This window comes from Nilaparvata lugens, chromosome X (genome assembly GCF_014356525.2).
Source record: "Nilaparvata lugens isolate BPH chromosome X, ASM1435652v1, whole genome shotgun sequence".
Classification (NCBI taxonomy): Eukaryota; Metazoa; Arthropoda; class Insecta; order Hemiptera; family Delphacidae; genus Nilaparvata; species Nilaparvata lugens.
The window spans coordinates 88,328,825-88,354,639 of record NC_052518.1 but is presented as its reverse complement, the minus strand read 5'-3'; the positions used below and the strand labels follow the sequence as shown (position 1 = coordinate 88,354,639).

The window sequence follows — 25,815 nt, the reverse complement described above, 5'->3', positions numbered from 1 at the left end:
TTTCACAGAAAACAATATTGAGGTTAGGTTTTTGTGTCTTCGATTTTTCGTTCCTTATTTTTTCTTCACTGCTCTTTTTGAGGTTAATTTATTATTCTATTATCATAATTTGTAATTTTCCATTGGTTTGTTTCATGTTGAAGGCTCTCACTGATGACAAAACATGCATGTGTTACCTACCATTAGTGGCCAGCCTTACAGTCCTGAATAAGGTTTATTATTTTAGTACTCATATAGATCAACTGCCTCCTTAAGCATTCGAAATTGGTGTGATATGTAACATATCTATTTGCAGTTAGAAAGACTTAAAAAAAAACTCAATTCTAATTCAGATAAAATAAAAGGGTTCTTTTTAATGGTTGTCATCGAACATTACAAATGTTATAAACAAACGTCATGTGCATTGCAGAATACAAACAATACACCGTACCGCTAACATATACATTACAATATAAATATAGCCTAATATATTAAACAGTCAGATGCTTACGTTATGACTAAGGTACTTGTCAATTGTATAAAACGCCTGTTTTTTAAGCCATTGTGCTGATGTGGATATCAACTTTTTAAGCGGTAATTTTTTATTGTTGTTGGTAATTTGTCGAATAATAAGAGTATTGTTGATAATTGTGGCTTTTAGATCTATGCAGTCTGATGTATGGGGTGGTAATTAGGTTATTCTATTTCTAAGTTCATGCTGATGGCTATGTCTTGTTAATAGAGTTAGGTTTCTTTTAACATGGACCAGGTTGCAATAAATAATGTACATTGAAGTGAAAGTAATTATATACAGTAATAGTAAGTACAGTAAATACTGTAAATATACAGTTATTACTAGTAATTCTATACAATGAAATTCGGCCGCCAGTGCAAAAACGCTCCATGTGATTTGGCCCTTATATTGTGCTAAAACTGTATATTATGATAATGATTGTATAATCAGTACTTGGATACGGACCTTGTCAATAGAAGAATCCTTGTTGCCAAGATAGCCGCCACCCAGATCGAGAATAGTGAAGTTGTAGCCGATTTTGGCGGCGTGATCGAAGATGAGTCTCGCCTTGGCAATGGCCCGCATGTAAGCAGCCGGCTCTTGACAGCCGCTACCCACGTGGAAGCTGACTCCACAAACGTTGAGGCCGTGAGTCTTGGCCAACTCAAGAAGGCGAGGCGCGTCTGCATCTGCATCGCAGCCGAACTTCATGCCCAGAGGACACTGTGGGTCAGCCGCGTCTGCGCGGATGCGGATCACCAACCTACACAAAAAATACAATAAAATATACTATAATTTTCACTTTCATTAAATAGGTAATATTGATTTCCATTATATTATATTATATATATTGTGTGAGATTGAAATAGAATCACCAGTCTACACAGAAAATACAATATAATTAATATAAAATATACTATAATTTACACTTTCATCAAATAGGCAATATTGATTTTCATTTATTATATTATATAATATATAATAAATATATAAACTATATATATATACATTTTCACAATATATTATATTGTGTGAAATGGAAACAGAATTTTGTTACAGGAAAAGAATACAAAATTTAAAGGGATAAAATTTGTAAGCTGAAATTATTTAAACAATCGGAGGACCGAGTAGATGAGAACATACATTTTGTTTTCATATGTTTGGATTGGAAGTTGTACTCGAATCCAAAAGTGTATGGAACAAACGTTTGGGACTATAGTTTATAAATCGAAATTCAGGGAAGGAACAGTATTGGGCAGTGCCTGCCGGTCCTTCCCCAATCATTTTAATGAATTGTGTTTGGTGTATCAATAAAAATATAATAAATAAGTTATACAGATAAAATCCCTAACACAATTTATACACACATAATGTACTACTAATGCCACCTTCGCGTAATTATCTGTAGATATATTGCATTTTTTTTACTCCTCAATTACATTATTTTTAATAATTATTATCTTAGATTTATATTTGTTTTCTATTCTTTAATTTTTTAGTCCTCAAATATAATTGGAATATTTATCTTCTCAGCAACATCATAGAATTCAACTTTCAATAATAATACCTACAACTATATTATAATGCTTCAAATTACACGTTTAAATTCATTTTTATCTATATTTTCATTCATACTATGTATATTCATTCCTATTCAATTTATTTATTTCTGTATTAAAAGTTTTATATTTTTGATAATCATAATAACTGCTGTCATCACTCAAAATTCGGTTATGCAGGCAGTGCCTAATGTGCTGTTTTGATTGACAAAGTTACTTTTCGTGTATATATAAGGATTCATTATTATTTTGCTCAACTTTGTATTAAAGATTATTTGTTGTTGGTTATCCATCTTGTTTCCACTGTTATTATTACTATTATATAGTAGATATATTGCATTTTTTTTACTCCTCAAATACATTATTTTTAATAATTATTATCTTAGATTTATATTTGTTTTCTATTCTTTAATTTTTTAGTCCTCAATTAGTCCACAAGTTTTGTAAAACTTCAAAGTGAAAAAACACTCACATTCTTTGATGTGGCGACGTCCGTTTCGTGCTGGTATCACACATTTTCAAGCCAAACCAAGCCAAGGTTTGACTTGAAAATGTGCGATACCAGCACGAAACGGACGTCGCCACATCAAAGAATGTGAGTGTTTTTTCACTTTAAAGTTTTACAAAATTTAATAGTAATGAAAGATTATTATTATTACAATAATTAAACAAATATCACATCAGCCAACAAAACCAACATTGTGGCTCGTTAATATTTTACATACAGAGCTGGTGAGAGTCAACAGTTCAATATTTCTGTTGCAAAAATGTTTTGACAATAGGCTTGATTGAGAATTCGATCAACGTGAAAATACTTTTTTCTACTAATGCGCGTGAAAAAAGAATTTACATACTCAATTCTCCTCGTAAAACAGCTTATTTCTGAGGAGAATCCATCCGCGCATGCGCAGTAGATTTTCTTTACGCTCGCTTATCATTCGCGCATGCGCAGAAGAGTTTCTTTACGCTCGCTGATCAGCTGATGGTAAGCAGCTCGCCAAAAAGTCAGATCTTAACCTAAAAAGTCGGTAATTGTAACTCCGCCGTTATAAGTAATTTAAAAGGTTTGGGCAGTTGTAGAGAAATTTTGTTATGTAATTCGCGCGTAATGCTTCTTTATCACTCTTGAAAAATTATGGTTTCACAATTTTGATCCGCCATTTTTAGTGCAATTTGTTTTTTTAATGGGAAGATGGTCATGTAATTTATGATTTCGATACAGATTTAAAGAGAAATTGAATGTCGGGGACCACACATCAATATTTCAAACTGTTCCAAAGATATTCACATTTAAAGATAGCCTACTAATGAATCATACAAAAATGGAATGAATAAGTACCTAAAAAATCTGATTCAAACAACTTTACTCTACCCATTTATGTTATCATAAATGTTTACCAACACTCAAAAAACTTGAATTTGATAGTTTTGATTTTCAGTCGGGAAATAATAAATTCGAAGCTGCAAGTCTATCAAACAAATAATTTTAATCTAATTGCAACGGCTGAAACAGATAATGTACGCTCTTCTAATATTGCTCAGATATATTATAATACAAAAGAGCTTACAGTAACTATCGTAGAAAATAAAAAGCTGCGAGTGACTCATTTCAAAAAGTAAACCACAAAACACTAGACAAAGATCTTTCGATTACTTTTGAAACGATATTCAGTACGTACATTTAGGATTGGTTAATTTTTGTAGAAATAATAATTCATTATACGATTACATCTACTATAATTTTAATAACATGATGATCAAGGAAAAGGGTGATGAGGCTTAGAATTTAGACAAAAGGTATTCAATTTTGGACAACTGAAACTCGAAAAGCAATAAAAATGTTAAATTAATTGGAAAATCAGGATTATGATGATGATAGCTAAAATTAATTGTAAATCGAACTTACCGAGCAGCAGGGAACAGAGTTTTGATTTTATGCAGTTCACACTCGTTGTCAAAGGTCATGAGATCAACTCCCTGAGACGCAGCATGACGAATCTGAGAGGCCATTTTTGCCGGGTTAGCAAATATAATGCGGTGTGGATCAACGCCCATATCCAACACTTTCACCATCTCACCCTGTATACAACAGAAAAAATATATAGAGATTTTCAAGCGATAAGAACTCATGAAAATGGAGAAAGGATTATTAACAGAGAAAAATTAATCAAAATTAAAATAACAGAACATGTGAGTAGTTTCTAGGAGAATTAAGAAGATTTATAGCATATTATGTCACGTGGTCGTAAATTATGAGTTTACGTTACAAGCATGATAGTTGCCAGGCGAAACTTGCCGAGATTGGTATATCATGCGAGTACTGTAACATACATTCATGGGCATGTCACGTACACTAATTTACACCACAAGATCAGTAACTACATCAACTACTAATTTGCAAATGGGTAAACATCAACAACAAATAACTAAAATATAACCTAGGTATATTCACAACACTGGAAGAAGTTGTGAATAAAAACAGCTGATCAGTAAGCGTAGCCACCTGTTCAAGTGTTCAACACACTTGCCCTGTCGTTAGTTGCCACCCTAACTAGCCACTTTCGGTGAATTCACTTTTTATTTTCGGTTCATATATCGAGATCAGCAGTTTTTATTTACAAATTTTGATAAAACAACGTCTTTCCTGAAAACAGACCCGAAATCATAATATCAGAGTATCAAGAAAGCATTAAATTATAATATGATTTAGGGATTATCAGGGAGAAAAATGACTATAAACTGTGTTCAATATAATGATAAGGTGAAAGGCACAAAACTGACATTCGAAACCTTGAACCCTGAAAGGATTTTCAGGATTAAATTTACATTCCAATAGATGTTTTGCTGACTTTGGTGTATTGGATTGGAGGCCAATTTTATAAAAGTGGATTTTTATCACTTTTAAGATGAATAAGTCTCAAGAAAAATGTTGAAATTGCAGCCGACCTTTCTCTCATAACTAAATCATCTACATGAATTTTACATGTTTGAAATTTACATTCCAATAGATGTATTGCTGACTTTAGTGTATTGAATTGGAGGCTAATTTTATAAAAGAGGATTTTTATCACTTTTAAGATGATCTAGTCTTCAGAAAAATATTGAAATCGCAGCAGTGTAATGGCAGCCAACATTTCTCTCATAACTGAATTATCTAGATATAAAACATCATCATTGAGCCATTTAGACACACATCGATTTTTGGATCTACGACTTTTTTCCATCCTTATAAATTCTATTAGATTAAACCGATGATTTTTGTCAAGTTCCGTTTAATCTGGTAGAATTTATAAGGACGGCTAAAAAACGAACGTCCAAAAACGATGAGTGTGTAACTGGCTTTAGACTTATTCTAGACTTTATTCCAATATTCTAAAATAATTTTAAGTTATCCAAACAGTGTTGTGATATAAAAGTGGTGTATTACATATTGCAGCTAGAACGAGAAAACGTTTGTCATACTTGAATACATTTTCATAATACGCGTTATCTGTTAAACCTAATTCACACTGCCGTAACGTAGCTTGAAATACCTCTTTTGAAAGACATAGCCTCTCCTAATGTTAATCAATTAGTCCATTTCAAACCGGCGTAGATTAGATCAACATTGGGAGATACGACGGCTACGTCTTTCAGAAGGCTACGGCGGTGTGAAATAGCCTTTATTAACCGATCTTCTGATAAAATATAAAGAAAGGACTTCCAAAAAGTAGTTAACGTATGTTGTTTATCATCATCATTTTAGCATTCCGTTGAATGGAAAAAATGCTTACAGCAAAATTCCAAATTTCCTAAAAAATCGATATTTCTATAAGTGAGAAAATAGGATGAAAAGGATTGAATTGACTTGTTACCTTGGACGCACAATCAAATCCAGTTCCCAATGCAGCCAAAACTTTCAGCAATATTGGATGGTCATTGCACTTTACAGCTGAAAAAGAAAATAATAATACATTATTGGATATTATTCGAAAGGCATCAGACATTAAATAAGCATATATACATACTTTTAGGGCCGGTTTCCGAGCTCGGGATTTAGCTAAGTCCTAGACTTTAAACAGCTGGACACAGAAAATTGGTTTTCTAAAACAGGGCGTAGTAGCAGTCATTGTCATTGCCACGTTTGAATTAAATTTAAAAAAACTAGAAAATTGAACACAAAATAAAATAAAGAGAAAAAAGTGTAAAGTTTCAGTTATTTTGAATTATTTAGGAATGTCTAATTTCGTCAAGGAAAAACGTTTCCAATTATAGAAATGTGAAAATTAAAACTACGACTACTGTTATATAAGCTGCGACTACGCCCCGTTTTGGAAAGCCAATTTTCTGACTCCAGCTGTTTAAAGTCTAGGACTTAGCTAAATCCCGAGCTCGGAAACCGGCCCTTAGTGTGCTACATACTTTTAGTGTTTTTTTCAATAAAATGCTGTAAATTTCTAGATCCATTCCAGGATATATTATAATATAATTGAGACATATGTTCGATGGCCATAAGCTATATACCATAAGGAGAGGAGAACAATATTAGAGAACTTTTACTCCGATTTCACTAGGACATTGACAATTCCAGTATATTTTATTTCATAGTGGAGATGGTACTTCACTTTGAAATATTAAGATTTATTGTTGCTTATTTCTATCAGTTTTCAAACAACCTAGATACCAGAAATTGAATAATGTGCAAATATATTTTACTGATATTCTGTCTAATAATGAAAAAAGGATAAGAAATTAACAAAAGACGTTCACCCAATCCACTTCAAATTCAACAGTCCAAATGTGACATGAAATTAAAATATTGTTTTAAACAGTAGTAACTTATGAGAAATCTGTCATTACAATAATATGAGAAATTTTATAAAATAGAATAATAGTACCCTTTTTTGAAATTAATTAAGTGAATTAATTAAGTTTTTTCAAGTAGGCTTGTTTTATTCATACATTTTAATGAGAAATTTTATAGTTTTTATGAATGTTCAACTCGTGAAATTGGAAGTTACCTAAAAAATAGAGATATTTTAGAATATCAAAACTGAAAGTTTGAAATATAAATTTTGATTTTCAAGGTCAAAAATATAAAAATAATTTGGCTCACCATAGAAAGGTTCAACTCTCGGTAGCTTCATTTTCCACTCTTTGTGTTGACGTACTATTTCTCCAACATCTAGTACGTAGAAAGCATCTTCTTGAACCTTAAAAAAGATAAATTATTATTTAAAATCGTCAATTAATGATAAATTAAGATTAAGTTACCGACAAATGAGTGAATTTTATTCATTTATTATTCACAATCAACTTAAGGCCAAAGAAACAGACTACAGTCCAAAACTTCTTTTTATCCCAATTTCATGAAATAAATTGTCCAAATAGAGGTTATGTGAGACTTTCAATTCTTCACTAATTTCCACATTGAAACAAAACACTACATGTAAATAATGTAAATAATTAAATTATCAATTACTATACACAGTTGGTGAAAATTATATCAACAGCTTATTATTTCTATAACAAGGATAATTTGACAGTAGGTTTCATTGAGGATCCTATTTGATAAACCTTGTTTTCAGATGATGTTTAAATTAGTTTTTTAAAGAAATTTTATTTTAATCTTCATTAATATTAATGACGACTTTTTACAAGATATATAAAGCAAGGCATATCAAGAAATGAGAGACTGAGGAATGATAAATGAAGAAAATGAATTAGAAATGAAATGACTTTTTACAGGATTTAAAAAGCACTTTGCATATCAAGTAATGGGAGACTGAGGTACTACTGTTTTAGTCAGATAAAAAATGAGTAGTGAAAATAGAAATCTTACCCCTGAATCAATAATGTTCTTGAGGACAGTCATCGCTGTTGATTGTGGCTCCAAAATATGGATTTGTTCTTCGATTTCTCCAATCCTCATTTTGATTGTTTTACTTAGCAGTTTTGGTGTTAAGAAGTGGGAGGTTTTAGGAGTTTTAGGAAAGTCACAGATTGACAATATTTACTTAGCAAGAAAGAACAAGGTTAGTGTAAGGAATAGGTAAGATAATAGTTGGAGATTTCAGCCGAGATTAAGGCTGACCGATTGGTAACGCTGAGACTCTGGGCACAGCAATTATATAGTCTAATCAGGCAAACTGAAACAAACAAAAAGAAATAATTAATGTAATTAATTTGATCGAATAAATAATCATGAATTGACAGAATACACACTTTGATTCCTCAATTTTCAATCTATGAATATTTGAAATATTGGCAAAAAAGTTATTCATTCAACAAGGAAAGACGAAGACCGTGAGCGGATTAGAAAATTAGATTTCTGAATAGAGATAGAATTTGAGGAAGGCATACAATTATTGTTCAAATAGTTATTTTGCAACTTCAAAATCTATTTCCTCATAAAAACACTCACGAACTACTCAGCACTCTTCTACAGCTGATCTACATGAATATTGAAGCAAAATTACCGTGTTATAGTAGTTATTTTGCTACTTTGAATAAAGTGGAAAATTTATTTCCTCACAAAAAGCCAACGACTATTTAGAACTCAACTACAGCTGATCTACACGAAGACAAATTATGATTCTCAGTTCAAAAGGGCTACTTGACATTTTTAATATATAGAATTACTATATTCACTTTTCTTTCTGGGGCTACTGATTATTGAAACGCAATAAAAATGATCAAGTACCCTCTATTTTATATTAGAATTAATAGTACCCTTTCATTATTTTCTTTGAGACAAAATTAGTTTCAGGTATTTACCAATTATCAAGTGTAATAGTGATCTCGAGAATTTGATATTAGTATTGTAACATTCAAATTAAAGCACGACCTTTCCTTACTTTTGTTTATTATGCAATAAAGAAGACAATACAAACTTTCAATAATACACATCAGTCTGATATCATTTTACTTCTAACCTCCATTTTCCCTCCAAACACAGCTGTCTCCATTACACTCTACGATGACGTCATCAACCTAAGTCACATTACCAACATTCCAACATATCATTTCATATTGTATGTAAATTATAAGAATATTTTATTTGTTTTTATTTAATGAAAAAATGATAATTAATGTAACACTTTTTATTTATTATTATTTACTGAAAAAAATGATAATAATAATTATTAATTAATGTAACATTACAGTATAAATATTCGAAACTAGTCATGTCTCAAAAAGAATAATAAAAGGGTATAACTAGTAATTCTATTTAATATTTACTATTATTCTAGTAATTTACTATTCACTATTTTGGTAACGGCTATTCGTATTTATGTAAAAGTTTGAGGAAATCAAAGTACCCTGTTTTTAACTCTATCTTATTACTCACAACATGTTTCGACATATTAATGCCATTCATATACTTAATTACCCACTGGCCACGCTTAATTGATGTACTGGTCAGTTAATTTCCAAAAAGTATTTGTAATTATTTTGTTGGTGGTGGAATAAAATTAATCATAATTTTATTAGTATTTAGCATGTAGGAGTTGCTTGACCATCCCAACCTGGGTTCAGATTGCCAGGAGGTTTGACACAACTATTCCTCACATCCGTGAGGTGAGCAATCATGCCATGCCATGTCCGTCATCCACAAATCGTTCGCTCTCAACGATCAATTATTATTATTATTACTATCTCTTTTAGGCCCGGTTGCACAACAGCCGGTTAAATTTTAACCGTGATTAATTCCACGAGAACCAATCAGAGAAGGCGTTTTTGGAAAGACGGCTTCTCTGATTGGTTCTCAGAGAACCGTCTTTCAAAAAACGCCTTCTCTGATTGGTTCTCGTGGAATTAACCACGGTTAAAATTTAACCGGCTGTGTGCAACCGGCACTTATTCATCACATGACAAGTGAGTGTTTATTGCAGTCAAAGTCGGCCTTTGGCAAGACTTTGGTGCATTACTAAACTTAAATTTTCAAAAATGATCTTAAAATGGATGCCGTGCTTAGAACAACTGCTTTTTCATGGGATATTTTGCACTTTTTATATTCCATCAATTATTTTTATTATTATTCATTTCCACTCACTCGAAAATTTCAATTACACTTTTAGAATTACAAATTTCTTATTTCTTAGAATATTAGCCAATTAGAATATTCAAGACATATTACAAACTCTTTATAATATGACACATCATTAAAAACATAATTAAATAGACATAATTACTCATACATATACTTGAATAAAATCAATGCATCACCAGCTAAAAGAAACTCTTTGCCCGCTGGTGAAAGTTGCAAAACAGTGAAAGAAAAACATGATATTTCGGAATAATGCAGAAAATTTAGGTTTAAATTCAACTAATAATTACAGTAAAATCTTTAGAACAGTAGAATAATCAAAAATCAACAAATAGCCTATTGTGCAAAAAAAACACTATAAAAATAAAATAAAAAAATTATAATTAAATTGCTATGTTTAAGGTAAAGAAATATCCCCTCTCAAGGTTGTTCGGTACACCTTTTTATTTTTATTAAAATTGGATAATCTTTTTCAATATAATTGTTAAGATCATTATAAGAGTGAGAAAAAGTGGCAACAGGAGTTTTTAAGTGGTCTAATAAACGAGTTATGGGTCGTTGAAGTGCTAAACTCCGTCCTACAAAAATGCTACTTATTTATTTATGAACAAAATGGGGAATACAATGTTTTAGTTTGGAAAGATTTTTTAATTTTTAAGAGAAGTTCTAATAATATAGTCGGAACCGTTTATGATCTGGAAAGAAAACGGAATATGGAAAGTTAGCACTTCAACAACCCATAAGTCGCTTATTAGACCACTTAAAAATTTCAGTTGCCACTTTTTCTCACTCTTATATGATGACTCACTCTATAATGATTCTCATTCTAACAATTATATCGAAAAAGATTATCCAATTTAAATCATAAAAAAGTGTACCGTACAGCCTTAATCCAATCATTGACGCTCTTTTTACTAATTTTGAAATCCAAGTCAAAAGGTAATTCATTGATCAATTTACTGCTTGTGAAATGGCACAAATAAAATGGCATTAATAAGTCAAAAAATGTCGTAATAAAATAAAGTGCTTTGATTTTTCAATTTTTGCATATAGTATTTACTATGATACTAGTAATTGTTGTAGTACTTACGAGGCAGCTTACGTCCAGTCTCGGACAGAGTAGGGGAGTGGGGCTATCAGGAAGGAAGCAGCGTTTGCAGCAGGGTCGCTGTCAGTAGTAACTATGTCAGCCGAGCCAAGGAGGATCGCCGTTCAGAGATTCGCGCCAGTCAAAGCGTGCCGAGAGAGGTCGAGCAACCAGGCAACCGCCGAAGGCCAGCCGACCCGAACCCTAAACAAACACAAATTATTACTAAATTAATCACAGAAACAAGTAATTCAACAAACTAATATCATAGAGAAAATATATCCCATGGTATAGGTCGTTCATGTTCCAATTTTCAAGCCGATGTTTTGTTGAATCAATCCGATTACTGTCGAGTAACAGAAACACTACAAAGATGTATAATCCAACATACTAATACCATAGAGGAAAGATACCATGAGTAGATATCCCATGGTATAGGTCGTTCATGTTCCAATTTTCAAGGCGATGTTTTGTTAACTCAATCCGATTACTGTCGAGTACTGTCTACTATTACTGTTTTGACCGGGTAAAGGTATGTTCAGACCAAGCTATTTTACTCTGCAGAGCAAAACAGCAATATCTGAACGTCTGCAGAGTTTTTGTTGATGTTTTTTTGCCGAAGTACATTGAGTCCAATGGTGTCTTTCACATGATGATTTTGTGTCTCTCGCGTCATCACCTTTTCTCAAAATCTATCTTTTTTGGAAATGAAGATAGGAAGATTCTGATTTCGGATTTGGATTCAGTGACCCCAAATTCTAAACAGCGAGAGTTCCATTTTCGAAAATACCCGAAAACAAGGAAGTTATGACTGGATGAAGAAGGAAGTTAGGATTGTAAATGAGTTCTTTTGATTGAACGACACAAATTTGAGCAACATGAATTTATCATCATCAGCCATCATGAACACTGAATTCACACTTACAACAACTAGGCCTACGAAAATGAATTTACACTGATCACAACTACGAAAAAGAATTCAGACTTACCGCAACTACGAAAATAAATCTACACTGACCACAACTACCGATTGTCTAATGATGTCTGATAGAAATGGTGCACGCTCTATTCAATTAGGCGTGGAGGAAAGACACGTTTAGACATGATTGTCTAATTGCAATGAAAATCAGTGTGAGTTGCGTCATAAGCGACAATGTGAAGTATTGAGACTAAACGTGTCTCATCATGTCTTGTCTTGTCTTGAACAACTGGTATGCGCCTAGCCTAATACAAACACAAGCATTAATTTCGTTTTACTTGGAATAGAATGAAGTACGAGAAACTTTCGAAAAAAGTTCTAAATTCACCACAGAAACCGTGCAAAAAAAAATTATTAAGTTACTGAATACACGATGGGAAAATACCAGAAATGCGTAAGCCCTCAACGGAAAGAATTACTGTAAATATTCAAATCAAAGATCATCTGAACATGCAATTTAATAAAATAATGATAGATGGAAATAATGCCAGGAATACGAAAGCCGTCAACAGAAAGTAAGAAATTCGTCATAGAAACAACATATCATCAAAACAGTAGAATAAATCCAACAAAATTAATGAATACAAGACGGGAGAATGAATGCCAGAAATACCAACAAGTAAATACAATTAAATTCCTGAGTGTCTGGAATTTTGTGTGTTGAAGTGAGCTGCTGAAGTGAATACCATCATAATACATAGTAATTTGTTACATATTTATAAAATATAATTATAGTACCCTTTGAAATTAATAATATAATACATTAAGAATACAAATTATAACTACTGGTTTCAGTGTTCATACCATCGTCAGGTTATAAAAAATCAAATCGTAGTTTAAGAAGATATTGAACTACCAAGAATTGTTACACATTATATTAATTAGAGATACATCATTATACGGTATAAAGTATGTGACTTTCCTTGTCCTACTATTGTAGATAAGGAAAGTATTTCTTTCAGGGTTTTCTATAGAAATAGGTTTTCCTTAAGGTACATTCAATTCCTCAACTAATGTTGAAATGCATTATTGCGTAATATATCTTATGAGAAATAACAAATTGATGTTTTAGTTCTTTCATGGAAAAATGCGTCAAGAGTGATACAAGGAAGACCTCCACGAGGAAAATATTCCAGCAAACATTCTGACATTGTTAGCAGTTAAATATGGAGGAGCAAATGGAGAAATCAAAGTGCTAACAATTTTCTTATATTTTATTCAATATACATGAAAACCGCTTAAACGGCGCCTAATACCGTTGTAAAACATTTATTAATTAAAATTAATTGCTATTAATATTATAGAATCACTTAGTGTATAGGATTGAATAACAGTATTAGAATTTAATTGAGTTGTTAATTGCAAATTAAATCGACTGATACCAATCAATTGACAGAGTTCAACATGTAATACTAGAAGTTTCTCTTTCCGAATTTAGGAATTCTGTGAAATACTGTCACATGGCAGTTATCTTCAGTGGAAGACTATTTCTGTCATGATTATAACTGGTATCTACTAGTGTCAATGATAAATTTTGTCCGTCAGTGAACTTTCGTCAAACGCTGATTCATAATAAATACATCGAGTAAAGTTTAAAGAATAACTTCTACGAATTGTTGTATTGCCTGTAATCTATTTATACAATACATGTCACGTTGCGCAGTTGCAAGGGGAATTTGAATCTATCACAACAACTTACACAATTAGAACACAGTTAATCTTCCAGTGGTTTCTATATCGATTGACTAATCAGCTTCAAAATGTGAATTATATAATTCTATTTATAAAAGTATAAATTTTATTCTTGAATGTATCGTAATGATAATTATAAATCAACAATTGAAAATTTATGTTTTACCACAGTAATTGAAAACTACTAGGCAACTGAATGCTAGTATAATTGAGAAATCATAACATAATGTATTATGCTATCTTTTCTCTATGCTAGAATTCAGTTACTGAAAACTTAGTCTACTGTAAAATAACGTTCAAAATCAAGAACGTTTTGAAGTAATATTCAGATGTGTATGCAAAAAACTTAGCAACATTAATATGCGTCTCTCTAGTTGAATAGTACTGATAATTTGGCAATTTTAAGAAAGACTCACTGACATGTCAAGTACATTGTTGAAATAAATTTTCAGCGGAAAAAGATACGCCAGAAATCACCTTAATTACTAAGCATTCAGAAGCGTTTTTATTGAGCAAGCATAATGAATCAAGTATTGTCAGAAGATCTATTTATTCTGGTTATATTGGGCATTATCGTAATGAAGTTTTATCCTCTATAATTAAATTCACTCTTCGTTACACTTAAACGTGTGACAACAAGTCTGACAATACTCAATTTGAATTTGTATTAAGTCATATTATCATTAATTTTTAATGGAATGCATATTTATATTAGATATAATAGTTTGCATCAGACAATCATGTTATAAAGATAGATCAAACACAATAGTTTAATTATGATTTCGTTTTGTGTTGGACATTACTGTAGTTCAAAATTGATTAAATTTAAAAGTTGATATTTTGCAACAGATTATCAGTTTATAAATACGTTTAGAAAAATATAATCATTAAAACAGTAGTTTCAAGTATTTCTATATTAAAACTAATATATTACAGATATGATTTTTTCCACTTTAAAATCATCATCTTTATTATTTTACTTCACTGAAATAGATGGTAAACTTAATTCATAAACAATAGTTTAAGTTTATTCTGGTTTTCTGATGAACCTTGGTTGAAAACTGATAGAATTTCTATGTTCAAACAGATATTTCTCAATAGATTATTATCCTTTTGTAAGTTTGGTTGAATTTTTATATCAAACAGTACTTTTCATTTCATTTATTCATTAGAATCATGGAAACGAACTGATTTTCTCTCAATATCTTCTTAAGGTAATGTCAACAAATAACTGATAACATGAATAAAAATATAAATCTCAGTACCCTTTTAAATTATTTTGTCACAACATGTTTCCGACATTAATGCCATTTTCAAGTCAAAATAAAAATGTCATTAATGTTGGAAACATTTTGTGACAAAATAATTTAAAAGGGTACTAAGATTTATATTTTTATTTATATTAAAAGTACCCCTAAAGAAAAAATACAATTCATAATATATTTTACACTTCAGAAGTTGAAATATACAAGAGATGAGGAAAGACGATGAGCATACCTCTGTTAACCTCCAGTTTGCAGCGATTTTCGAAATTTGAGTTTACCCGTCAAGAAACTTGACGAGTAGCGTACGATGAAAATCAGAGGATACAGGTCGGCCACACGAGCCACGGCAAAACACTGGCAAGTACTGCCTCGAGCAACTAACACCTATCACACTAGACCGACAAGAAAGTTTCAAAATGGACGCGTTTTCAACACTCTTCTTACTCAGACTAATTCACAGAATTGACTGATCCGAGACGTTGCTTAGCCACCGATTATATACAGCTGGTGTTCAAACAAGACCAGTGTCAGGAGGAGGTGGAGGGGAAGGTGGAAGAAGAGAACTGAGAGAGGGAAGGCGTCAAATATCTGATGATAACAACACGTTAGAGTGGGAGGAAGAGGATAGAGTTGGAGGGCAGAGATAACGAAAATTGTACGGGAAATAAGTAGGACTCAAAGAAAATAAGTAGAAAGGGAAAATTGAGTTAAAAGCTAGAGTAAAACAGAACGAAGGAGAGGAGTCAAATAATGTAAGAAGAGGGAAAGTTGTAGAGGAAGGAAAGTTGTAGAGGAAAGAAATAGAGCATAAAGAGGATGAGTAAATAAAATAACAAGAGAAAAAACGTAGGAGAGGAATGCAATTATTGGAAAAAGGAAAATGTTATGAGGAACAAAGGGTGAAGTAACAGACAAGGAAAAGATGGAAGATAAAAAAGAACAGTGAAGAGGGGGGGAGAAGAAGACTAATATCTGGACAAAGAACAAGAAAAAGTGGATGAAGAGGAGGAGAAGTAGTAGAAAGAATAAGAATGGGCGGAGGAACAGTGAGGAGGAGGGGCGGAGGAACAGTGAGGAGGAGGAGTAAAAGAAGGCGGGGAGGAAGGGGAGAATGAAAGAAAGAAGGAGGAGTTGTAGAAGGAGAAGAAGAATGAGGAGCAGGAGGAGAAGGATAATTAGTAAGAAGAAAATACCATGAGGAGGAGGAGGAGGAAGAGCATTAAGACGAAAAACAAAAATAATAAGAAGGGATGAAGAGGAGGCCTAGTATTGTTGATAAGAGCATTACGTTGCAAGCAAGCACAAACCAAACAGTAGTAGATAACTAGACGCACTCACGCCAATCGCCATCAATTCGCTTGTTATTTTTCTATCAACCTATTTCCTGACGCAATCTTATTTCTCTGTCTAGAATAAATTACATGTCCTGTCTCTAAGATAACTGTGAATCTCAAGTCCTGTCAGAGGTCTAGAATAAATAGAATAAAATAAAAATGAGGAAAAACAGAAAGTTTTGTCTGTTTGTCTAAGATTAAAATTTTATAGCTGATAATTATTCAAATTTAATAAATTATTCCAATACTAGTTATTATAGTAAACAAGTAGGTCAAGAAGAAATAAAATTATATTTATTTCTCAGTTTAGAATAAATGACAAAGTCATATCCTGTCTCTAAAGCCCGGTCCAGACGCTCAAGTTTAGCCTCAGTCTTTTGCTCAAGCAAAAGTCGGAGCATGTAAGTCGTTGCGTCTGGACGGTAAAAAGGATGGGTGTTAAGTCGTCAAACTTGAAATGTATCGGCCGGGATTCTTTTTCCATCAAACCGTTCGTTTTCTGCCTATCCACCAAAACCTAAATCGCGTAAAAATGGAGATAGAGAAATTGTGATTTCAGATTCGGATTCAGCGCCCTCAAATTAATAAAATGCCTCGCGAGTACTTGAAAATAAGCAAGTTTTTTATCGATTATATATAACGCCATTTAACCTTTTTTTTCTTTCCTGATTCTGTAGATACTCTCAGTATTTGATGTTGATATTATGATTTACTATCATGATATATTAAGATGTACTATTTTGTTGATAAGAATACTATCTACAAGTTTCAATCCATTTACAATCACTGTGTCTCGATATATGACATGTAAACAAAGCAATTTAGCGATTAAGAGTAATATTTTTATTATGTTGTTAAATATAGCATTATCCAGTTGAATCAGCGAGAAAATACGATTTAATTATTACTCATCTACCGTATATATGTCAACCGTATACAATTCAGACTCAATGAACCATATCACAATTCATATTGAAGTGACACATAAGCTCTAGCTACTTTGGACTGATGTAAAAATTAGAATTGGAACCGTTTTGGGCGTAAGTTAGCCTGAGGTACTTTTCTGTAAGTTGTATAATTCTGAATGATTGAATAAATAAATAAACATATCAAGAACTGAGCTTGTGAGCACAAAAATATGAAAACGGACGACATAAGACGGATGCGTGTGGACGCAATTTTACATCAGTCTTTTGCTTGAACCAAACGATCCCTCTTTTGCTTGAGCAAAAGACTGATGGTAAGCTTGAGTGTCTGGACCGGCTTTAGGTAGTATCCCAAATCATCGATTTACACGATTTTTAAATAGAAATATCAAAACAAAAGGAATCAAGAAACATCGTTCTTAAATAGATGAAATTATACAGTAGTGAAAAAGAGAATTCTACGTGAATTTATTATAGAAAGAATAATGATTGAATTCCAGCTACGGTTTTGTTGCATAGCTAAAAAATGTTGCAAGCATTACAAAATAAAAAAATTGTAATATAATTTCGACCAGAGTTCTGTTGCATTTTTCACTACTCACTTTCGTTTTATCACGATTTTAAAATTTCTGGGCCAGTCTAATGAGTGAAATTTGGATTGGTCGAGAAAAGAGTAAAGCCAATGGTCATATTAAAATTAATCTTAGGATGAATAGATGGTCTATCATGTGATAGATGTTTACGGACATTCTAACAGTACAAGTTTTCAAAATAAGGGAAGAAGAAACGAAATTGAATAATTGCTATCTGTAACCAACGGAACATGAGAGTGTTCGTGAGAAATCAGTGGACAAATGAAAATAACAAACATATCGTTGATGTTGATCTGTAAAGGATGATGAAAAATTAAAAACAACTCTCAAAACATCAGCACTTGACTCTTATCAATAAAGTTATAAAGTAACAACTCCTGGAGGTAGACAATCAATGACGTTAAGCTAATGAACCTGAGTGGATTTCACATTCAGGAGCCCCTACAATTTTATTGCGGGTGATTGAACAGATAAAATAATTTAGAAATTCACTAAGCTAAGCCATCTTAATTTGCGAAAATTGCATATTTTTATTGTATCAAGAGTGTTTACATGAAGATTAATATTTTCTGCCGTTTCAAATCTGTGACAAATTTTATCACTATCTCTAATAATAGTGCACTGACATGCAAATTTTCAATAGCAATAGTAATTGAAAGAATAATTTTATTCCTTCAATGCACAAACAATGTTATCGGAAACTTCAATTTGTTAATAATACCGTAACGTACACATAACTTCAGGTTTCAATCTTACAATAATCAAATGAGCATAATATAATAATTTGTCTATACAAGGAATCATTAAATAGAACAAAAATATAAGTTTTTGTTGATAATAAACTGGAGAATAAATTTTCTCCCGATAATCATATTTTTATGTTCATGGAATCCTCTTGACATGGAAGAAAATAATAGATTAAGTATTTGACCTTGACAGCAATTAGCCCACTTTCCACACGGTCATAATATATCACTTAATAAGTAATACAATAATATCGTAAAGTGCGTAATGAACGGAGGAAAACTACATCCAAGTGTCAAAGCACATCAACTATAATGACGTCTTCAATGTCAAAATATAAACAATATCATTATTGCGAAGTTTAAACAAAGCCCTCCTTCATTTCAAAGTGAAACGGTAGCTGATATCCTATTTCTTTAGAAAACAATAATTATTGATATTTTTATAGCACATCCACAATGTTTGTGATATTAATTGCTTTCATTATTTTTTTGGTGTCACACCAAATTATTATTAATTGCGCAAAATTTTCTCCGTTGTAAATGTATAAAGTATCGAACTTGGAGGATGGTTAATTTTTCAACTGAGCGATTACCGATGAACGACCTAGTTCGAACCATATTTGAAAAACTGGTGGTTTAATCTCAAACTGAATTACATTATCATAAATGGAACAATAACTTCGCCAGTTGTTTGGATTTAGTCGCTCGTCTCTTTTCCTGATTGGTAATTGGAGAATGCTACAAATTGAAACTCATATATGAAACTATGCCAAGATTCGTTGCTAATATAAGTTATAATTACAGTATAATGAATTAACCGAAACTAGTATCACAAATTATTTTTATAAATCAGTGGTAATTCTTTCTCTTCTCTTTCTTTCACCCTTATTCCACATATTCATCCTCTTCTTTTATTATATAATATAATTTCTTATTTCATCTTTTGTAAGTTCTTAATGACTCGTATTGAATTGTATTAGCAACTCTCACTCACAGGATTTTCCTTGCAGGTGATTGGTTTCTTATATTTTTGCTGAATGTTTCGTTTCTTTTATATTTTTTGTTTTGTAGAACCAATAAAGAATTTTTGGATTGAATTCTACCTCAATTAATTTGCCTTTATTTGCGGCCCCTCATATTACTAAAATGATAGTTCCAATACAAATAATATTATTACTCTCCTGCTCAAGTAAAGTTGCCTTTCAAAATACACATACTAGTAAAGCCAGTTACACACACACTTCGATTTTTGGACATACGATTTTTTGACGTCCTTATAAATATTGTATTTGATCAAAGAGATTATGTTCCGTTTAATCTGGTAGAATTCATAAAGACGGCAATAAAACGAACGTCCAGAAATCGATGTGTGTAACTGGCCTAACAGTAATTAATATTATGAGGCGGATGGATTATGGTTTAATCCCTATCTCCTGGGATTAGACTGAATTTACGTGGTATATTTGTAATAGATACATGAAATGGCTTTGTGGCAGTTACAGTCAAACGAAAAAAAAAAAACAAAAATTTATTCAATAGATAATTTAGTTTCAACAAAACTTTATGGACAATTTGAAAAATTATGTTGTTCTGTCAATTAGTTTCCTGGATAGTTAGTGTCAAAATCAATAATGCAGTAACTGGAAAGATCTAGATTGAAAAATAATAATGGGCATAAATGGTAAAACCTTTTAATTACTATTAACACGTGAATCCTCCTTGAAATTTGACAAGAAGTGTTGACAATTAAACCGGTTCTGTTCGGTTGGGACACGGGATATCCAGTCCACCCTTATGAGTCAGTCAAAAACATTAAGAACTCTTTCCAAGTGATAACGAAGTGACTACACTCATGGTGAATGATCTTAGACCCATATATCTCAATTGACAAGATAAGTGCTCTTAATTAAAAGCTTGACATTCTAATGCGATTTAATGCCACACTAATTACAAAAAACCTGCTGAAATTTCAAATTAATGAGTGCCCTTACGATAACTAGACCGATATGTCAGTAGCAAATCGTTTCCCATTTAATTCAACGTCATAATAATGGCCTTGCAACTGTTTATCAATCCAAATTATTGATTGAGCATAATTACAATTAATATTCAATTTGAATTTCTCCCATTCACGGGCCCACGATTTGATTTACTAAGAATGAAAGTCAAATATTGAACATTTTTATGCTGAGGCTGAGTGTAAATACATTCAAATAGTGAGTTTGTAATAAAGAGATAAATAAACCTACACCTACAGTTTATCATATGGTTCCAAATCACCGGGAAGGTATGTTTCCTGAGTGTGATACCCACATTCCACATATGCTCCAGGCTTGTGCTTGGGTAATGGGAAGGATGATGATGATGATGATAAGAGTTGAGAAGACCTACAGTTTTAGGTGGGTTACGAATCATCAGGAAAAGATTTTCAAACTCAGAAATCCTTAACTCGTTTCAAATCTTCAATGTAATTCATGATGTGGAGAAGATCCGAATAGGATACATCAAGAAATCAACAAAGTAGACCTACAGAGCTTCATATTCAGTATATGTACAGTAATGTCAGTTTTGTTATATTCACTTTAATCTTCGCCAACGTCTATTGGCTGGGAAATTGACAAAGGTCGGATGGGATACTATAAAATTCATGTTAGGTACTTGGCAGCGTATATAGAATAGATGGACGTACCACATATAGGCCTGACAATACAAAGTTATTTGAAAACTGGTAGTAGTAAAGATTTCTTTTCAACATAAGTAACAATCCTAGGAATGCAAAACCCGAAAAAGGCATGGTTCACAAACTGTGTGAGGTCTGAGCTCTGAGCAGAAGATTACAATAAAATACACATAAAGAAACCACCATACTACCATAGAGAAACCAATAAGCTATACCCATTCTATTCTGTTTCACTATTATACTAGTATTTCACTATTGACTACCGTAAAAGCAATTCTATTCTGAAATTTTCAAGAATGTCTTCTTTTTTGACAGCTTTTGATGTCAATTCGAAATGTGAATGAGCTATTGAATAGCTAAATGTGAATCAAAATGAAAGATAGCTAGTAGTTGTATTCTTCAGTTTCTTTCAGAAATAGAGATTCACACTAACACATATGGAGTAAACTATATTGTCCTTTTGAAATTGTCCTATTGTCCTTGATTGGGAGTTTGGTCCTGAACCCTATTGGCCTACTAAGTCTAATTATTCTTCTTTATAACAGTCCTGCCTCACAGCGTCGGATGGAATTCATATTCCATCGAAAATGTTTTACTTCTTCAACATAATTGTACTCGAATATACGAATATGAAAAGCTTGAAAAGTTGGAAGTTCCATGAAAATTAAATTGCTTATAACGTGAAAAATGATATTGTATTAATAGTGTACGTACAGATACGCAAACTAAAATATTGTTCAATCTTGAGATTCGGGTTCGACTTATTTTTATTCTTCAATACAACCTACTATGCACTAGGGGCCTACTTATAGAATGTAATTTACAAATTCATAACTGTAAATTCAAAAATTGTTTCAACAAGGAGTATAGTTGAATATGAAGCATTCCAATTTATTCAACAGAAAACATGAATCGCGTTCATAAATTCATTTTATTAACTTTGATAAAAATCAATAGAGTTTGGAATTTTCAATTTTGACAAAGAAACGCTCGTGTAAAGCCAGACGATTAGTTCACCAACCTTTAGACTGACAAGACCACAGAATATTTTTCATGCTCCTCACTCACACACACACTCAATCTCTCTCTATCACTCTCTCTCTCTCTCTCTCGCTCTCTCTCTCTGTCTCTCTCAATCACAAATTGCACACACAATTACAAATTGCTTTTTCATATCATATACAGTTCTATAGTTATTTTCCTAGTCTATATTATGTAAATTCATCTATAATTTTGCTGTATTGTAAGCTATTGTATATAAGTGTATAAGCCAGTATATATTGTAATCTACATAAATAAAGTACTCAATCAATCAATCAATCAATCAATCACTCAATTTTCGCGTTCTCAGGGAATGCTTCCTGTTACTGTATGAATTATCATAATTAAGAAATAGTTTATAAGTTATATAATTATAATAAAATTACACTAGGACGTCATAACAGAATTATTATCATCGAAATACTTCAGCCTGCCGCTTATCATAATCGTTCTCACATTTACTATCTTAGCTCACTTCATAGCGAGAATCCACAGATCTATTTCATAGAAAATTAGATTTTATAGTCAGATTCACGTTGTAAAGTCAGCTCCTAATTAACATTGGTTAGCTATCATTGTCTGTCATTCGACAAGCAGATAGCTCTATCATTTTTGTAACTGCGCACTGTTGCCAAATCGTGTGTAGGCTATGAAGAAATATAATGAACTACCAGATAAACTCAATCATAAAATGTATTATTAAATCAAGAAAAATTATTTTTTCTTGGTGAATAAAACAGTTGAGATATTATAATTGTTTATTATTGACAACAATCAACTATCAATAATATACCAGATATTATACCGGGATGACATAAATCAAATCACAGCTGTCTACTATGAAAGGTGGTGGAAACAGAAAATTAGCAATTATCATTCAGCTGTAGCTTTATCAAATAGCTTTCCTATCATTTTCACTAACTTTATAGCTTTAATCTCACTACTGAATGATTGATCGTGCTCATTTGATGTAGTAAGTCGTAAAACCATTTAAAGATTAGTCTCGCCATTAAAAATCTCAATTTTATAGTACCACAAAATTTAAAATTCCCGTTGAATTCTCCAGAAATCCATGAATGGTGATATTTCCAAGCTTGTTTTGTACAAATACTATAATATTAATAACAATAATTCTTAGTAGCTAAAGGTGCATTTTTGTTTGTGCGTAAGCTTCCGCAGTCGACGACGACAAGCATTGTTGACATTGATGTTGTCCAAATTTCAAGTGTGCTAAGCCAGCTGATCAAATAACTTTTTATTATACAAAAATCAAAAAATTCTAATAATATCAGAATATTGCAATTTAAAAGTATAAACTCAACCTCCCCCATTAAAACATAATTGAACATAATGTTTTAGGTTATTTAGAAGATTGAAATCTACCCAATCTGAGATCCTCACCCTGTCGTGGTCGATGACGGCATTTACGCACAAACGAAAACCCAGCTTAAGACATAACATTTTACAATTACTGTAAAGAATACAAAATTGAAGGAATTTATCATACAGTACAGTACTGTAACAATATTCCATTTTTTTTCTGAAATGCCGATAAATATTCGTTGAATTCCTGTTGTAAATGGAACAATCTTTTCAGAGTGGTAGGAGTACATTTTTGAGGAACGTGATTTCTATAAACAAATTTCGAGAAAAAGTGTCATTTGGTCGTAATGATAATTAATTTTTAGGAAGGTGCAACATGAGGATTCAAGAGTTTTGTAGAAAATATTGAGAGAATTGCAATATGACAATAATAATATAATTTATGAAACCAAATTTTATGGATAATCATAAATAATGAGAATTTCGACAACACACAATGGCGGATACGAAAAGAACAAATAATGTGGGCATCACCCTCAGCAAAAAATAATGTATATTGCGTTTCAAAAATATGATAATATATAGGAATTTAATGATGATTCGCCCCAAATACTATAGATTTCATAGGGTTTTTTCATTACATGTCAAGTTATCAAAAAGTTACGAAAATCTATAGACATAAGTTACAATGATAAGGAAGATAGATGAACTCAAAACGTTAGACTGAAGCAAATACACCCAAATGAAAGTTTTCGCATAAAGATACAAACTTGATAAAAAATAATTTTCAAAAATGTTTAGTCTAACGTAATAAGTCCAAGGCCAAGAACTTGTCTGACCCAATTACATATCATAATGTACCATGAACCATACAATAATCCCGTTTATCTTATCAGTAAAATCAATGGCAGAAAAGTTTTCTCCTAGTTAGATAATTCTTGAATTATTAAAAGGCATTTAGTCATTCCAAGTCAATATTCATTTAGGCTATTGATGTATTCAGCACACCTTGGATAGATAAGGATCAAGATTTCCACGAACAAGTGTTGTGAATCATCTTGAATCCAATAAACCAATCATATTATTGCGTCTTGGGAGGAAAGGAAGCCACTTAGCGAGGGAACACAAATAATGACTCACGTTGTTTACAGTCACTCGAGTACAATAACTGGTTTTATCGCCCACATATTCATGCACTTCAGGGTTGCGCAGAATAACAAACAAATAGTAGTCTGTGGTCAGATGAACACCGTTTATCTTGTTAGTGGGCCCGACACTGAAGGACAACTGTGACAAGTTTATAGATAACAGTCCACTGTATACACTTTTGACATATGGGGACATCATTTTCGGCGCAAATGTCTATTAGCACCTGGTTTCGGAACACAGGATACAATTTTGACACACAGACGAAATTTTGAATAACTTCAAAATCAGTTCAAACATCGAAACAAATAAAATCGAAATCAAGCCAAGTACGATTATTTTCCTAAAAACAAATACTTTCTACAGTCAGATTCGCATTATAACGACAGACAGACAGACAGACAAAAGATATTTATTTTTAAAAAAATGCACTTTACATACAAAGTAATAATCTTATGTACTCATTATCAATATGAAACAACAGCAAAGAATAAAAACAACCTCATGAATACAGTAAGCCAAATAAATCTTTAGAAAATGGTCTGCATGGGCAAAAAATGCCTGTGCGCAAACCAGAAAACGTCAGGTGGCATAGTTGTAACGTTTCTTTTTCCACAGCTTTCTATGGCATGGATATGTTGATATTGAATTGTGTGTATGCTGACAATGCAGACATTTTTTACATTTTGTGAAAAATAATGTAAATGCAAATAAATAATTTGAATTTGAATGGCAGATAGTTGTGATTGAAGCCATCCTAGTGGTATATCTGATACGACATTGTGGATTCTTGTTAATAATGATCAATATTATAACTCAAACATATGTTATTCGTCAGGAAAATATGTATTTTAAATATTTAATTACTGGCTTTCATGATTGAGATTAAATATTTTGGTATCTAGCTTATTATATTTCTCAA

At 31.9% G+C, this 25,815-nt stretch overlaps 1 protein-coding gene across 2 annotated transcripts in view; it reads right to left on the bottom strand.

The window, feature by feature from the left end:
• Positions 1–25,815, bottom strand: part of LOC111044348 (ornithine decarboxylase 1) — a 42,426-nt gene that overhangs the window by 6,059 nt on the left and 10,552 nt on the right. Inside the window, exons 1-7 of one of the 2 annotated variants that reach the window (XM_022329465.2) lie at positions 15,337–15,601; positions 11,172–11,372; positions 7,874–8,180; positions 7,148–7,244; positions 5,907–5,983; positions 3,959–4,131; positions 959–1,256 (exon numbers count right to left, since the gene is read on the bottom strand). In XM_022329465.2, the coding sequence (XP_022185157.2) occupies positions 959–1,256; positions 3,959–4,131; positions 5,907–5,983; positions 7,148–7,244; positions 7,874–7,963 (735 nt within the window). In that variant the 5' untranslated portion in view covers positions 7,964–8,180; positions 11,172–11,372; positions 15,337–15,601. Of the gene's footprint in view, positions 1–958; positions 1,257–3,958; positions 4,132–5,906; positions 5,984–7,147; positions 7,245–7,873; positions 8,181–11,171; positions 11,373–15,336; positions 15,602–25,815 lie in introns of those variants that run through there. The other variant, XM_022329464.2, reaches the window with a different exon arrangement.